The sequence below is a fragment of the Pleurodeles waltl genome, chromosome 6, assembly GCF_031143425.1.
Source record: "Pleurodeles waltl isolate 20211129_DDA chromosome 6, aPleWal1.hap1.20221129, whole genome shotgun sequence".
NCBI classification, from domain to species: Eukaryota; Metazoa; Chordata; class Amphibia; order Caudata; family Salamandridae; genus Pleurodeles; species Pleurodeles waltl.
In genome coordinates this window covers 864,997,289-865,014,091 of record NC_090445.1, presented here as the reverse complement: position 1 = coordinate 865,014,091, position 16,803 = coordinate 864,997,289, and the positions used below count along the sequence as shown (strand labels likewise).

At 40.7% G+C, this 16,803-nt stretch overlaps 1 protein-coding gene across 1 annotated transcript in view; it reads left to right on the top strand.

Moving 5' to 3' along the window:
- The window catches only part of AVPI1 (arginine vasopressin induced 1), a 29,576-nt gene extending 13,305 nt beyond the window's left edge, over window positions 1-16,271 (top strand). Inside the window, exons 2-3 of the mRNA XM_069239627.1 lie at window positions 942-1,305; window positions 15,366-16,271. Coding sequence (XP_069095728.1) covers window positions 986-1,305; window positions 15,366-15,558 — 513 coding nt within the window. The 5' untranslated portion in view covers window positions 942-985 and the 3' untranslated portion in view covers window positions 15,559-16,271. The remainder of the gene's footprint in view (window positions 1-941; window positions 1,306-15,365) is intronic.
- Window positions 16,272-16,803: the final 532 nt, after the last annotated feature.

Sequence of the window (16,803 nt, the reverse complement as noted above, 5' to 3'; positions counted from 1 at the left end):
AGCTGCATCACCTATTCCATTATCCCCACTATATGCAGATGCCCACATCAAGCTCAAAGTAATTACCCTGTGAATTGGAACCCTACTAGAACCCTCACAGACTCTCACCAAATAAGCCCGGCATGGTACACTTGATATAGAATGATGTTTGTAATAATTCACTGTGCTTTGTTCTGTTGTATGCAAATGATTTATTGGTCTATTGGTACTCCATCTTTGCTGCTGTTCTTAATTGTCACAGGGACCATTTGTTAATCCTGTACTTGGCACAGAGAAATTGGAATAAATGGGGTGGTTTCTTGACGAGCATAATACTAATCCCAGTAACCAATATTAACAAATAACCAAACGCTAACCTTGGAGCTCTGGAGTAGTGGACTGCTTATTTAAAATAGTTTCCTTTCATGTAGTGCACTCTTCACCCTAGATTGTGTTTACAATAAAGCCACTAGAGGTGTCCATTTATTTTAAGTCTAGAATGCTGAGAGATTCGAGTCCACTTTAAAACCCGAAAATGCATGTACAATGAAATTAGGATTTGAAGCATATTCTTTGCAGGTAACCACGCCCCACAAAGTATTTACTTTTCTAACTAGGCTTTCACAACGTATTTGTTATGTGTTGTATTTTCCAGTTGCAGTGCCGATAACTATACTTCCATTTATCTTTTGTAGTTAAGGAGGGTATAGAGGTTTTGGGGTCTGTGAAAATGAGAATTGGTCACAAAAGAGATTTATATCTTCAACAAAATATTTTGGCTCTCGACCATATAAGAGCCAGGCAGTCATGTTCCTAGAGTTTGAAAGTAGAGTAAAAAAATAAATGGATGTAGGTTTAATTTAGCTTTTGGTTGACTCATTTAAAAATGTCCATGCCTTTCACGTGGGGTCTTAGTGACACAAATAACCTCCACACTTTGTTCTTCTTCCTTTTTTCTAAAGGATTCCATTCTGCTTTCCAGCAGTCTTTGTTTTCTTCCGCTCTCATGGGCACACCAGCGTCTGTGGTGTGTGAGCCCTCTCCTACATTGCAAGTGCCGGAACCCAGAGCAAGGAAGAAGGGCACCGCCAACATTTTCAAAGGGATGGAGCTGCTTCAGATACAGAGCCTCTTCAAAAACAATGGTGATGAGAGTGCTGAAGATCGTGCACGGATTATCTGGGAATATGCAGGGGACCGAAGGATTGCAGAAGCATTGAAACACTTGCGAAGGAAGAGGAATCGTCGCCTGTTAAATCGAGAGCCTCCCGTAGTCCATGGTGACACTGTTGGGGTCCTTTCTGTTCAACACTTTAGTCAGCTATGGTAAGGTTCACGTTCATTCTTTCCTTGACATAGACATTTTTTCTTGGGTTCAAGCGAAACCTTAGAAGAATTGCTGTAGACTTCTGTTGCCTGCCCTATGAAAGTGTTTTTTCCATCAGTTAATTGTCAATTCATGATTTTGCTCCCTCCCTTGTACCCCAAAATCTATATTTCTTTCCACCTCTTCCCTGGCTCAGCTGGTGATTCACCTGCTGACCCTCACATGCCTGTCCTTTCTTGGTGTCCACTTCTCATTCTCTCTCTCCCTCTCTCCCTCTCTCCCTCTTGAGTTACACCCATACCCATTTGATCTTTCATGTATTACTGATAGGTTTGAGCCCTTCCATCTCATTTGCTGTCCTTTTCTCCATTCCCATCTCCTGGCCCACAACCAAGACCCTACTCCCTCCCGACTTTGTTTAGGATGCAAACAGAAGAGCATTTTAGCAACAACATCCTATTTTTGTGTTTCATGAGAAATACATAAGTACGCTAATTAGTCCGTTATGAAGAAAGAAAAAAGTTGTACTGATGGTAGGTTAAGAAGGGGGATGGAGTTTATTGGAGGGTTGGCCGCACGTCTCCTCGCCCCATCATTAGAAATGTATCCTGTGACAGATGCATACAACAGTTAGCTGTGCCTAAACTACTGCAGCATCTAAAAGTGAGACATGCATAAAAGATTATTCACCCACATTAAGACGCTGAAACACTATATTGTAGTTAGCAAGAAGAAGGGATCCAAGACTGGTAAAACTGTACAGTGGCAGTCAGTGGTGCAAACCTGCATCTCATTTTGTTCAATTCCAGGGAAGGATCTCACAACAGTTCCAGAAAGGCTCAGCTTTGCTTGGTAGCTCAAGAGACAATTGTTGGCACTGAGAGTGTAAACCTACCCTCTTCTACCTCCCTCAAAGCACATAATATCGTTTGCAATAACAGGAATTGAGTCCCTGCGTGATTTGTTTAAAACTGGGCCAGTTTTAATTTATGTAGTATCTTAGAAGACGTAATGCAACTTCTGCGTGGTTGAAACTGATTGCAGAAACCAAAGGTGAATTGGTTACTATTGGTCTGTAGCTCACTTGTGGTGATTGATAAAACGACAAAGAGGAAAACTATAGATGACTATCTTATAGTTTAGGAGCTTCACAAAGCCTGGCCTGGCGAGTTAGACCACACAATGAAAAGATACACTGCACTTAAAAAAAATATATATATATTAATAATAATTATTACTATACATATTGCACACGTTTCATAAATGCAGCTAAAAAAAAGTATACAATTATGAGTTCTAGACACCCCTCTGGCCAACCATCTATGTAAACCCTGAAGTGCTAGCCAAGGACAGTTTTGGATAGCTGGAAGCACTTCATCTTTTTTCTCCTAAAGTTTAATGCTTTAGTTTGTTAGCGTTAAGATCTATTTTAAAAGCTTTTTATTAAAGCATTCAGTTAAAGTTTGTTAAGCATTAAATTAAGTTTTAAGTTAATTCCTTAATTGAGCTTTAATTCAAGGTAAAGTTAAGCTTTAGGTTAAAGAATTAGTTTAATGTTAGCATTAAGGTTTAACATGCCTAAGGGTTGATGCTTTATTTGGAGCAACCCAACCTATAGGACCCCATTTAGAATAAAGAGGTTAGAACAAGGGCAATGGAGAGGTACTTTTTTGTTTTTAGTTATTGGTGAATACGTCAACGAGGTGTAGCTGTCACACAATTTGTATGTGTGTGTATATGTGTATATATACACACACACACACACTCTGTTCTAAGGTAGCACATCAACTGCTAATAAAAATATTAACAGAAGAAACGTTTGGTCAGCCGCTGCTTTAACTTCACACAAAGTGCCTGTAGATTCGAGCTGGGGATGCAGCTGAGTGATGAGCGGAATCTCATCAATTTGAAAGATATATATAATCATATTTTTGAAAAAAGGTGTTATTATGTTGAAGGTGCGCTTAGGGAAATATGATTTGCGAGCCACCTCCAGCCTTGACCCTCTAATGAGAGGAACTTGTGTGTTACTGGTCAGTCTCATTGGTAAAAGCCTTTACTTAGAATGCAAAGAGCACATTCCATATCCATCACTCATCAGCACTTCTAATGTACTCTTCATACGTATAGTCCCTCATTCTTTCCTCTCTTGATTTAGTGCTATTTAAAGGAATTGCCTGAAAATATATGGTTCAATATGTTTCTTGCAGCTTGGAAGTGTTTTTTCTCCCCTTTTTTAAGGCTTGTGTAGCATACTAATTTTTTTTGTTCTTTTTGAATATTTTTAAAACTATTAGGCATGTGCCAAATATCACTGTGTAGAAAAAAAAAATGGGTCGTCAAGGTGCAGAGGAAAGTAATATTTTATTATAATCTGCTGCATCTCAAAATTCCTTGCTTGTACATTGGTTTCAGAGGTTCAATGGTTTAACTTGCTTTCCAGTTATCTATACCTATTGATGTAGTCATACAGAGCAACAACCTGGATATCTCGCATACTTTAGGTTTAGGTACATTTTTGTTTCAGGGGTGTGAAATTCCTTTAGCCCAATTCCCATGACATATTGTTCGGGGCCAAGAACAACATGTTTTGTTTTGTCCTTGGGACAAGTAGGCACAACCCTCTGCAGCACACTCTTTGGCTGCCAGTTTACAGTACCACATTATGGATCAGGGAAAGGTATTGTCTCAAATTAAGTGTATATTTGTGTCCATATGTTAACTTGTATTTATGGTTCATTAATTTAAAGCCTTTATAATAAGGGTGAGTGCTCTAAGGAAATGTTGTAAGCTCTGACTGCACTGCTGACAGTGGCCTTAGTATAAAAATGTGTACACACTTTTGCAAAACTTAAAAATAAGAGGCTACATATATAATGCTCTAGAATGTTTTCTGATTAGATGTAAATATTTTCAGAACCTTTAAAGCAAGATTGAGGAGTCTTTGCCTTCAAATGAAATGTTCACAAAAAATGCAACTAGGGAACTACTGTGTAATTTTAGGTACCATTTCTTTGAAGCATCATCTAGTAAAATGTGTTGATGCATGCTAGTATTCCCCCCAAAAAATAATAATGGAAAATCAGTGCAACCAGTTTCAACAGGATTATGAGTAATATAAAAATAAAGACTCATTTGCACAGCCAATAAGTCTGACATTGGTGGTCAGCCTTTTGGTTTTGTCTATGCGCGTCTTGTTTTGACATGGTTTTTCTACAACTTTATCGTTGTGGGAGCTACCTGGTATTCACCATTATAATAAATATTGTCAAAAAGCAAGAATATTTGTTTTGGTCACAAAAAGCACACATTGGCCGCGTAATGTCTTACACTGAACAAAACTACTTTGTGTGCCGATATGCTCATGTTAGAGTAGAATGCTGTCACTCACGGTGAAGCCAGTATATAGATAGAGAGAGAAAGGCATAGAAAGGCATAAAAACAAAACGTCTTGGTTAACTCAAGACTTCATTAAGGGCCCAATTCTTAAGTAAAGTCACAGAAGTGCGCCCATGGTATAATGTCTTGCACTATTGCAGATATACAGCTTTCATTAATTCACAATAATTTACAGAAGTAGGCCAGGAAATCATACTCCTAGAAAATATTTGTGAACTGCATTTTAGCAAAAGCAAATATGCATGTGTATATTTGCTCATGTGAAAATTTGTTGAGCGTTTACAAGTTCACTTTTTTTCCCAACTGAGAAAGACCTTATTCTGCCTTGCCAGGAATACATTTTCTAACTTTCTCAGTATGGGAAAAAATTAGAGAAGAGCTGGTGAAAACCCATAAAAACATGCAAGTTAGGAGGTTTGCATAGGCCCAAAAGTGCATTCCAACCATGAAACTATTGATTAAGTCTACCTCTAGCACCAGTATGTACAAGGTGGCAAAATGCAGGGATTGCTTCAATTCATACCCTACTATAGTATGTCCTGGGATAATCAGAGAAGCTATTATCAAAGCTCTTATATAATGAGATTGCTGCCATAATGTTCTCCCTCCTACATGGCACCAAAGAGAAAGGGATTTTTTTTTTTTACAGGACAAGTAGATTCATGAAGCAACCTGTCCATGACAAGTAGATATTTTATTAAATTCCACGCCCCTGTTATTTTCTTACCTATCCATTCACTTTTTACTGAATTGAATATAGAATAATAGCCATTGATTTGGTGATGTTTGCAATTTATTCCTTCACAGCTAGGTTTTTCCTGATCTACAACAACAAGATATACCTGACGTGAGCTGCAGATCAGGCCAGGAATGTCCCAGTAAGCTTTTATTATGACAGGTGTGGTGGCTTCATGGGCTAACACATCCATTGCAGGAATCTCTGACCTCAGGGTCACAGTTTGAAATCCTGGTAGGTCACTCAACCTTTCATCCTTCTGAGGTTGATAAAACTAGCAATTTTGGGTAAGAATAACCATCTGTTATTTCAGCGTCAAGATAGCCTTCAGGGTTAACATGCGCTTTACAAAATCCTATATTTTGTTAAAAAAGTAATATACTGGCGTAGCAAAAAAACAACAAAAGCAAACAAAACTTGTGGCTGTCATCTTCAGCAAGTCTATAACCATTCATTCACATTTCACTGAGTGATAAAAAAAATAAGAACAGTTCTCTTCTGAATGCATTCCCCCTCCAGCTGAAGCTAGAGTATCACGCTGGGTTGGAACACCATTCACAGTGGGGATTGTGGTGAAGTTCTATGACTCTAAACAAAATGCATGCAAAGCAGTTACGAACCACTGGTTGACCCATTATTTCTCTTGTAGAATGCCAAGTACAAACCAAAATCACTTGTTATGTGTATTTATTTCAGCTGTTATATAATTGAATCGTACAGTATAAAATATTATTGTCAGGGCTTGCCCAGACTAATACCTAGATCAATATAGATAGATTTGTAACCCCTTCGCTGCCAGGCCTTTTCCCCCCTCAGGTGCCAGGTCTTTTTTGGCTATTTGGGAGAGTTCGTGCTTAAGCCCTCACAACTTTTTGTCCACATAAGATACCCACGCCAAATATACGTCCTTTTTTTTCCCACATTCTTGGGATTCTAGAGGTACCCAGAGTTTGTGGGTTCCCCTGGAGGAGACCAAGAAATTAGCCAAAATACAGAGAAAATGTTGTTTAAAAAAAAATAAAATAGGGAAAAAGGGCTGCAGAAGAAAGCTTGTGTTCTTTATTTCCCCCCCCCCCCCTCCAAAATGGCATCAACAAAGGGTTTATGGTGCTAAAATCACCATCTTCCCAACTTTCACAAACAGGCAGACTTGAATCAGAAAACCACATTTTTCAGCACAATTTTGGCATTTTACTGGGACATACCTAATTTATTTTGTGTGCCCTCAGCCTCCTTCCAGTTAGTGCCAGAAATGGGTGTGAAACCAATGCTGGATCCCAGACAACCAAACATTTCGGAAAAGTAGACAAAAATTTGAATTAAGCAATCATATGTGTAGATCCTACAAGGATTTCCTACAGAAAATAACAGCAGAAATTAAAAAAATATATTGAAATGGAGGTGAAAAAAACTGCCATTTTTCTCTAAGTTTTACTCTGTAACTTTTTCCTCCGATGTCAGACTTTTAAAAGCAATATACCATTACGTCTGCTGGACCCTTCTGGTTGCGGGTATATATAAGGCTTGTAGGTTCAGCAAGAATCCTAGGCACCCAGAGCCAATAAAGGAGCTGCACCTTGCAAAGGGTTTTCATTGTATAACGGGTATACAGCAATTCACTTGGTGAAATATAAAGAGTGAAAAATAGGTATCAAGGACACCTTTGTATTTCCAAAATGGGCACACGATAAGGTGTTGAGAAGCAGTGGTTATATGTACATCTCTGAATTCGGGGGTCCCCATATTAGCATGTGAATTACATGGCATTTCTCAATAGTTGTCCTTTTTACACACTGTCTTACATTTGGAAGGAAAAAATGTAGAGAAAGACAAGGGGCAGTAACACTTTTTCTTCTATTCTGTGTTCTCCCAAGTCTCCCGATACATTTTTTACCTAAATTGCGTGGGTAGGCCTAATGCCCGCGACAGGAAACGCAACATTGGTCCATCACACTTTTACATTGAAATCTGACGTGTTTTTTGGAAAGTGCCTAGCTCTGGATTTTGGCCTTTAGCTCAGCGGGCACCTAGGAAAACCGAGCAAACCTGTGCATTTTTGAAAACTAGACACCTAGGGGAATCCAGGATGGGATGACTTGTGGGGCTCTCACCAGGTTCTGTTACCCAGAATCCTTTGCAAACCTCAGTTTGGCAAAAAAAAAACTTTTTTCCTCACATTTCGGTGATAGAAAGCTCTGGAATCTGAGAGGAGCAACAAATTTCCTTCCACCCAGCATTCCCCTGATACAAATGGTACCTCACTTGTGTGGGTAGGCCTAGTTCCTGCGACAGGGAATGCCCCAAAACACTATGTGGACACATCAAAATGATCAAATACAAATTTACCTGTTTTTGCAGGGCTTGGCACCTGCGTTTTTAGTCCGGGGCTCAGTAGCCATCTAGGGAAACCTACCAAACCCAGACATTTCTGAAAACTAGACACCTGAGGGAGTCCAGGGAGGTGTAACTTGCGTGTATCCCACAGTGTTTTCTTGCCTAGAATCCTCCGCAAACCTCAAATTTAGCTTAAAAAAAAAAAAAATCAAATTTTTCCCACATTCCATTGTGGGATCACTGCACCAGCCCTAATTTCCTACCACCCCACGTTCCCTTCAGTTTCCCGCTAAAAATGATACTTCACTTGTGGATGTGGGCCAAGTGCCTGGGACAAGGAAGAGCCAAAACATGTCAGACTTGAGGAGGAACCAAAGCGGGTCCAAAAGGGCAGTTTGGTAAACAATTTTTTTTTTTTTATGTTGACAAGTGGGGCAGAATTTTGTATCGGTATAGATGCGACAATGCTGGGTGGTAGGAAGTTTGTGGATTCCTGCAGATTCCGGAAGGTTCTATCAAAAAAATGTGGCAAAAATGTGTGATTTCAAGCAAAGTTGGAGGTGTGCAGGGCATTGTGGGTAAGACAATGGTGCAGGGTGCACATGAAGCACATCACGTTGGACTCACCCAGGTGTTTTCAGATGTGTCGAGGTCTTGTAGATTTTTCTAAATGGCAGCGTCCCAAAGTCCAAAAGGTGCAGCCCTCACCATTCCAAGTGGGACGATTTTGGTCCAATTGTAAAACCAAAAAATCAAATGTCCTCTTGCTTGTCGCTGGGATAAGATCCTTTAGTGTGCAGGGAGAGCTGAAAGACTGTTACCCCCTTCATTTGAAGTGGGGACATAACCATGCCCATACTGGTGGGTAGCCACCACCCCACTATTTTTTTTTTCTTTTTTCATATTCGCTGGAATCTAGTAGTAGGCTTGCTGTCCCCAGGGAGTGGATTGGGGGTAATTGCCCCATCTGCCCACCGGTGGGCAGAACAACTTTGTCCCCATTTATTTGGGGGTGGGGGTATAGCTATACCCCCGCCATCTTTAAAAAAAAAAAAAAAAAAAATCTTCCTTAGTGTCTGGTGGGCTTTCTGCCCTACAAAAATACACCGATCCGCCTCTCAAGGGGGGCAGAAATGGCCAACAGTTATGTGCCCCTAGGAGGAGAGACCCTTGCCCAAGGGGCCTTCCCCCCCCACCCCAAACAAAGCACCCACACCAACCCCTGCCCCCCCAATCCCTGGTGCCTAAGTGGTTTCTGCCCCCCGTCTGGGGGCAGATCGCCTAATAGAAATAAGCCTATCTGCCCCAAGGGGGGCAGAAATGGCCTAAAATAAATTTGTCCCCCAAGGGAGAGACCTTTGCCTGAGGGGTCGCACCCCATCTGTTAAAAAAAAAAAAAAAACAATCCCTGGTGCCTAATGGTTTCTGCCCCCCTTGGGGGCAGATCAGCCTAGCTAAAATAGGCCGATCTGCACCCCTAGGATGGCAGAAGTGGCCTAAAATAAATTTGCCACCCAGAGGAGTGTGAAACTGACATAAAAAATATATATCCCTGGTGTATAGTGGTTTCTGCCCCCTTTGGGGGCAGATTGACCTAATAAAAATAGGCCGACCTACCCCAAGGGGGGCAGAAATGTCCTAAAAAGAATTGCCACCCAGGGGAGTGACCCTTGCCTAACGGGTTGCTCCCTACCTCTAAAATAAATGTAATGTAATTTTTTTTATCCCTGGTGCCTAGTGGCTTTTATGCCCCCCCCCCCCCTCCCATATACCCCTCTCCCCTGGGGACAGATCGGCCTAATTAAAATAGGCCAATCTGCCCCGGTTGGGGGTGGGGAGGGAAACCAGTGGTTTGCATTTCTCTTCCAATCTGCGCTGCTAGCGGCCTCTATTGAGGTAAGCGTGCGATTGCGAGCTGACGTCATAAGGAGTCACTGGGGGAGGGGTGGAAGGGGAAGCTATATCCCCTTCCATCCCTGCCCATGGGAGGAGGGTGGGAGGCTCGGGGGGGGGGTGCTCCCCCCCCATTAGCCAGGTCCACGACATAAGTTATGTCCTTGGCGCCGCAGCCAAGGACGTAACCATTATGAATGGGTTAACAATGTCGGCAAACTTACCTGTGATTGAGACTAGCACATTTCATCAGTAAACTGTTAAGACTACGTGCAGTCACATCGGTGTTTCTTCCCTGTACCCCCAAAAAATCTTCCCTGTGGCTTCTTTAGGTCTCGCCTACTAGATGACGATTGCAATGCTGCAAGAAATATTGTGGGAGTACCAGAAAATACAGGGGCTTGGAGCAGGCACATTGTTTACCTTTTGTTGGCTTTACTATCATTCTCATTTGTCTGCTTTTTATTAGTGTCTCGGCATGGCATGTCAAATTTATGTTTGTCATCGCCCCATAGAGTATTGCCTGTTGTCCAGCACTTCTGATTGGGCTGTGCTTTCTCCGCTTGTTTTTCAAGCAGTACTTTTTTCTTTTGGTTTAAGCACTCCAAGAGAGTGCATGTGTGGTTTTTATTTTTTTTTCGTGTTTTTTTTCAGCTGTCTTCCCCCACTTTCTTTCCTCCCTCTACACTTTCTACGTTTCTCACTCTCCTCTGTGTGATTCTCTCCTGCCCTCTACATGTTGGGCTTGCCCATGTGCACTCCTTCTCTTCTGGTTGGTTTTCGTCTGTGTGCTCCATGTTGCTCTCTGGCCCCTTGCTTCTCCTCCTCATGCCCACCTTCCGTGTTGCTTCCCTCCACCCTATTGCCTACTTGCCTGTGAGCTTCTCCCCACCCTCTGCACGTTGTTTCTCCTTCCCTTCTACCCACACCATTTGCTTCTGCCTCTGAAACCCATTTTGCTTCCAGACCACCCGCATTAAACAAAAAAAAAAACCTTGTTTCTCTTTCCTCGGATTTGTAATTCAAGATGGGGGCGGAAAAGCACTGTGTCGTTTTGTAGGCAAGTGTCTGCCCACAGAATAATGTGTTTTCGATAAAAATATATATATAGCTAAAAACCAACAGCAAAGCCAGTAGGTCCCAAAGGTGAGACCTTTTGGCTTTGCTAATGCTTGTTGATCTTAGCAGTCACTGAATGTTACTTTGATCTGATAATCTGGTATAAAAATATTTTGAATCGTCCAACTGGAAGCTAACCAAAGTACTGAGAAACAAAGGCAAGTTCTTGCATATGATAAGTGCTAAGACAGTCCTTTATAAATTCACTTGAGGCCAATGCCCAATGTAAACCTTAAATGTTTTATATTTGTATTCATTAGCACCCTCTCTCCCAAAAATCTAAGTACTGGACATGCCACAGCTACTTGGCTCAACCCAGGAGCTCTGCCTCACACAAAAATCTGTCTTGTTGCCATTTATTTTGAGACTTGTGTGTTTCCTTTTTTTTACCTTTTTTTTTTTTTTTTTAATGTCCTCTTGTCACCAACTGATGCCTAACAGGTCTATCTTGAGCTGCCCTTTCCCATTTGATACTTGGTTTGCCAAAGAAAGACCAAAGACCTTGGCCCAATTCAGATTGGATTGCTGTAATCATCGGACAAGCATTCATTTCTCACCCTGTTACTCCAACTATTAAACCGTGCCCGAATATTGTTAGTATTATTGCTCGCTCTGCAATACATTTTAGCTTTACTTGTGCGTTCTCTCACCTTACTTCCTGAAGGAGAGTTAGAATGGAGCGCATTTACACAAATTTTTCTTCTAACCTTAAGGATCATATAGTAAAGTAGACTTCTCTGTGAGCTATGGGGACATGGATTAAAGGAGATATTGTCCATGATCAAGACCTCAGATATGATTTTACTCACAGTATCCCTAAATATTTTAAACCATGGGCAAGTTACAAACATATGCTGATAATAGGCATCAGTGTTTCCAAATCTTCTACAGCAGGATGGTTGGTTTTTGACAAATGTAGTTATTTTCTGAGGGGGTACCAGTACATTATGTGCAGGGTATAAAAGTGTCTTTAATGAAGCAGATTTAACTGTAGTGTAAAGAAGATTCAAAGATACTTGCCTTGCATTTTCTAGCTGTGGCATAAGTAAGTGTCCTCAGATGTGGTAGGTGTTTTTCATAGTCTTATCCTCTGCCCTCATTAATTCCTAGTACCGACTTTAGACTTTTATTTTTATTTTTTATTTTTAATTGGCTGCATGTTTTGGACCCACTGCTCATTTTGCTAACTTCCTCCTAGATTTTGCTTTTCGGCTGCCCGCCATGATAGAATTTGTATGCATTTTAACTTTAATACTGTTCTCTTGGTTATCTTAGTCAACACCTTCCATTATATCAAGTCTTGCTGTGCCAAAAGCTGACCCCAGGGTGTTATACCGGCATCTTTAAAGGAAAGGCTTAGACTTTTGAGCATACATTCTGGTGTGCCTGCAGGGTTTCAGAAGGAGGCTAATTCTGGGTAATATTAGATTTCAATTGATTTCTTAAACATATACCAGAGTTTAATGCTCAGTACTTTTAAGTAGAACGTTTTTTAAAAATATTGGGGCGCCAAATTTACACAAAAGGACATCTTGCCATGAATATAGTGTCATAGCAGTAAGTAGCGTACCCTGAGATGAATGGTATTGCCGCAAGTAGCATTCTACAGTCTTTGAACTTGAGTATATCACAGTAGCTGCAAGTGCAGGAGTGCTACACCACCTTGGCTAGCTTCCTTCTTAACTGTTTCCAAGATAACCTGACTCTTTTAGAATCCCAAATACAACTGCTAAGTTCTTTTGGATTCTTAAGACTATATCTAGGGAATATGAGTGTGTTTTATTAAACAAATAAGTCAATTTCAGGAGAATGGACACTTTTGACCAGATTGAGTCACCCATATATTGTTAATGGAAGATTCCTCCATTTCTTCAGCAAAGCATCAGTTTTGGCCAATTTCTGCTAATTTTTCTTTGGGTTTCCTCTAAACTGTGGAAAATAGATGCTCTTATGTATTTATTCCTCGTTTTGACTTCCCTTTCGGTGTATTATACATTCCAACACATGATCTCAGATTTGTATTTATTAATCGGATACACTGAGAGCGCACCAAACTCCCTGCTAACTCCTGTATCCTGAGAATTGTCTTACCAGGGTCCGCTGTGTATAAAATTAGATTATCAGCGCATAAGCATCTTACTGCTGAAAACCCAGGAGATGAAGGGAATAATCTGCTTGTCTAACCTGAGGGACAGGCTAGGGCTTCTATATAGATGTCAAAAGATAATTGGAAAGTGAACACCTTGCCTCATTCTTCTTGTCATATTACATTCCGTTGTTAAGCCCCCATTCATTAAGATTTGAGCTGAGGAGTGTTTGTAAAGATTTGTAGGTGTTTTTTTATGTAATTTGAGCTAAAGCCAACTACTATAAAAACCACCTAATTAAGCGGAATCGATTATGACTTCAGCTAATAGATGTTTGCCATGTCTATAGAACATATGAGAAAATGGGTGAGATCTCGTACCTGTCTTTATGGAATAAACCATTTTTGGCCCATGTGTATAAATGGGGGAGCTATTTAGCAGAGCTTTCTAGCTAGACTACAAGAAAATATGTTGATGTCGCTATTTAATAGTGGTATCAGCCTGCATGAGTCGGCTCTCTTAGGATCTCTGCTGGGTTTTAAAATCAAGACTAGAGTGGCTCCTTTCCAAGAGGCTGTGATCTGGGCATTTGTATGTATGTCCAATTAAATCGATTTTTTTTCCAGATAGGAACTATAAATGCATTCAGTATCTTATAGAGTTCTGCAGGGATATTATCTGGACCTGCCACTTTCCCATTCCTGGCTTTTTTAAATTGCCCATAAATATCGTCTTCTGTAATTTGTTTGGACATGCCTTGTTTCCATGTCTTTTAACTGTATTCTCAACATGGAAATATCTGGAAAATTTGCTTCTATTTAAAGGGAACTAAACTGATTAGTAATACAGCCTTCTAATTCTTCTGATTTATTTGACATGGTCCCAGCTTCACCTTAAAATAGGTATTTCATATAATTCCTAGTTCTGTCTGTTTTGGCTTTGCAGGCTAACAGAGCTCCACTTCTTTTGACAGTATTCAAAAACTCATGCCACCAAGCTTTGCATTTTTCTTCTACTTTGGTTCTTTAAGATACCTGTGGTTCTCCAGTTTCTTAGTGAGAGAGAGTATGTTATCCTTGAGTTTATGCTTTTGTAGCTCCGCCTCAATGTGGCTGATTTCCTGTTCTAAGGCTAGCTCATAATTTCAGACGTTTGAGCTTTACTTGATGGCTGTTTGCATAAAACCCCTCAAATAAATGATTTGTATGCATCTCAAACCATGGCTGCGGAAAACATCCCTTATATAAAACTGAAAAAAATCCTGACTATAGCTGAGGAGAACAGGACCGGTTTCCGGATCCTTTAGCAATGTACGGTTTAAAGTCCAATTTTGTTACTTTCCTATACCAGTGAGCTTGAGCAGCTGAATGATCTGAAAGATGTGCTGGTATTTTTGATCCCTCTCGCTTTATCTACTAGGGTAATATCTACAGGAATATAGTCTGATCTGGAGTAGTGTTTAAACTTCTTGCTAAGAAATGTATAGCCTTTCTGGAGCCTCACCTTCTAGCACCTGATACCAGTGAGACCTAGATCCTACAGAGCATTTTTTTAAAGCACTCTTCGCCTCTGGGATGATTGAGTTCTTTTTTTGTGAACATATACAGTTTTCTATTTAGGAAGGTATTTAAGCTACCCCCAATAACTATAGGCAGTGAGGACTCCACAAGGGTCAGCTCCACGGTGATATGTTTGTCTTCACAATTTGGCTTATAGAACCCAGCACATGTGATTGTTTATATAAGTACGTTTTAGATTACTGATAATCCATCTTCCTGAGAAGTAGGTTTTAAAATCTAAGAGTTCTACTCCCAAAATCGTTTTTATTAAGAGGGTAATCCCCTTGGAGTATTCTGCCTGATCAGTGCAGGCTAATTGATGGACCCACTTTTCTACTGAAGTCAAATGTGTTGTCTGCAATATAAGGATTTGGACCTCACACTTGTCTATGATGTGTCTTTGTCCGTGCATTGTGCTTTACCTTGCAGGGAACCGCTGTTGTGTTTCACTCATACATGCTTAGGTGCTGAGCACCTGCATTATGTCCTTATGGCCCAGATGTGGGAAACTGATGTCTTGAAGACATTTTTATCAAAAATACTTTTGGAGCATCTTGGATGCACAGCGGATACTCGACAAGAACCTAAAGTTAAGTAGAAGACTATAACCATTAAAGCATGGCACTTTCAGAATCGGTAACAGAACAAAAGCACAGACCATTAACATCATAAGCACTTACCTCTGGGCCGATCCAGCTCTTGTCTAGCTGCAGGAAAATCCTAAAATGCTGTAATCGAATTGTGGAATGGATGGAGAACTGCAAGGCAACTCCAAGATTTTTCCCATAGTTAAGTCAAGTGTTAATCGTATTTGTTCTCGTGCATTCAGCATGAAACTTGATAAATGCTTGCTGTTTTTCAGTCTTTGCCTTGTGGTGCTTTTTTAGAAGTTGATGTTTTACCCCAGTAAAACATGTGTTTCTTTATTTCAGCTTAGAGGATGGTAGTTACCCAGTCTGCAATGTGAAGAATGACAGCGATGTAGGAGATGATGAAGCACCCCCCAGCAGAGAGGAAAAGTCTAGCGGAACAAGGTGGAGGCCATCAACCCAAAGAGTCACAAGGAATAAAAGAGTGAGCACTGGACACGACCCCTCTGTCTATCTTCACCAGATACGACATTAAGACACTAAAAAGGACGATGTAGAAGGTAGCGCCCAGATTACCTTCTGCTTCCTATCCAGGTCGCAGACCAGAGTGCCAACTGCCATTCCAGCTGAATATCACTGTGAACCAGGACAGTAGTGGATACTATACTTGACATATGGACATGCAGAAACAAGGTAGTACTGGAAAAGCAATATTTCTGACACTCCACAGCCCACCCAAGCACATCTATTGGAACGATGTATTGCTCAAAAGAGAGGGAGCTGCATTTATGTGCAGCAAGGAGTGGGACCTATATCTTTGTTTTTCATTATAGATTCTGTTTACACCAAATACAGCATGGACTTCGTTGCAAAAAAAGGGACAGATGGTTAGGGGGATTTCGCAAAAGTATATATTCACTCCCATCTCTGTTCTTAAACACTAAAACAATGATGTATTTTCTTCTTTAATGCACAAACTGACAGTCATTATAATGCTGCTTTGTCTTGAGTGCAATAAATTGTAATTTATTTACAGTTAATAATGGCCAAACAGGTTTACAGAAGCAAGCTTACAAGGCATGTAATTTTGGCCAATTCCCCACCAGAGATGGGCCGACAAAAGGCATCTTAATCATTTCCTCTAACTTACCAGTAACATTAACTTCATTTGATTGCACACTAGAAGGGGAAGGCCACTTCGTATTTATTATGAAAACAGCATGTTTGTTATTAAAACATTAATTCTAACGAGTGGTGATTCTTTATTTGGAATATCAATGGTCTTTGGGATTTTTTTCTTTATTATATTAACTTGACAGAGAACTTAAGAAGTGCAGGGGACTGCTTAGTGGGACAGAATGAGCCAAGGATGATTGAATAATGGATCACCCCCTATGGGCATCCTGGCACTAGCACTGCAAACTACTTAGCCTGAAAAGATTAAGGGGCATATTTATACTCTGGTTGCGCCGAATGTGCGTCAATTTTGACACACATTTGACGCAAACCCTGCCCCATATTTATACTTTGACACCCGACCCTGCGGACGTCAAAATCCCACCATGTGTGTCATTATTTGGAAGGGGCAACCTGCCTTGCGTTAATGATATGCATGGTAGGCGTTCCCTTCCAAAAAATGACTTTAAGCCCTGTGCGCCTGATTTACACCCCAGCGTCATTTTGACGCACAGGAGGGGGTGGGCCTTAAAAAACGGCACACAGCCTGTTGTGCGCCGTTTTTTAACGCCTGGGTCAGGGCAGGCATTAAGGGACCTGTGGG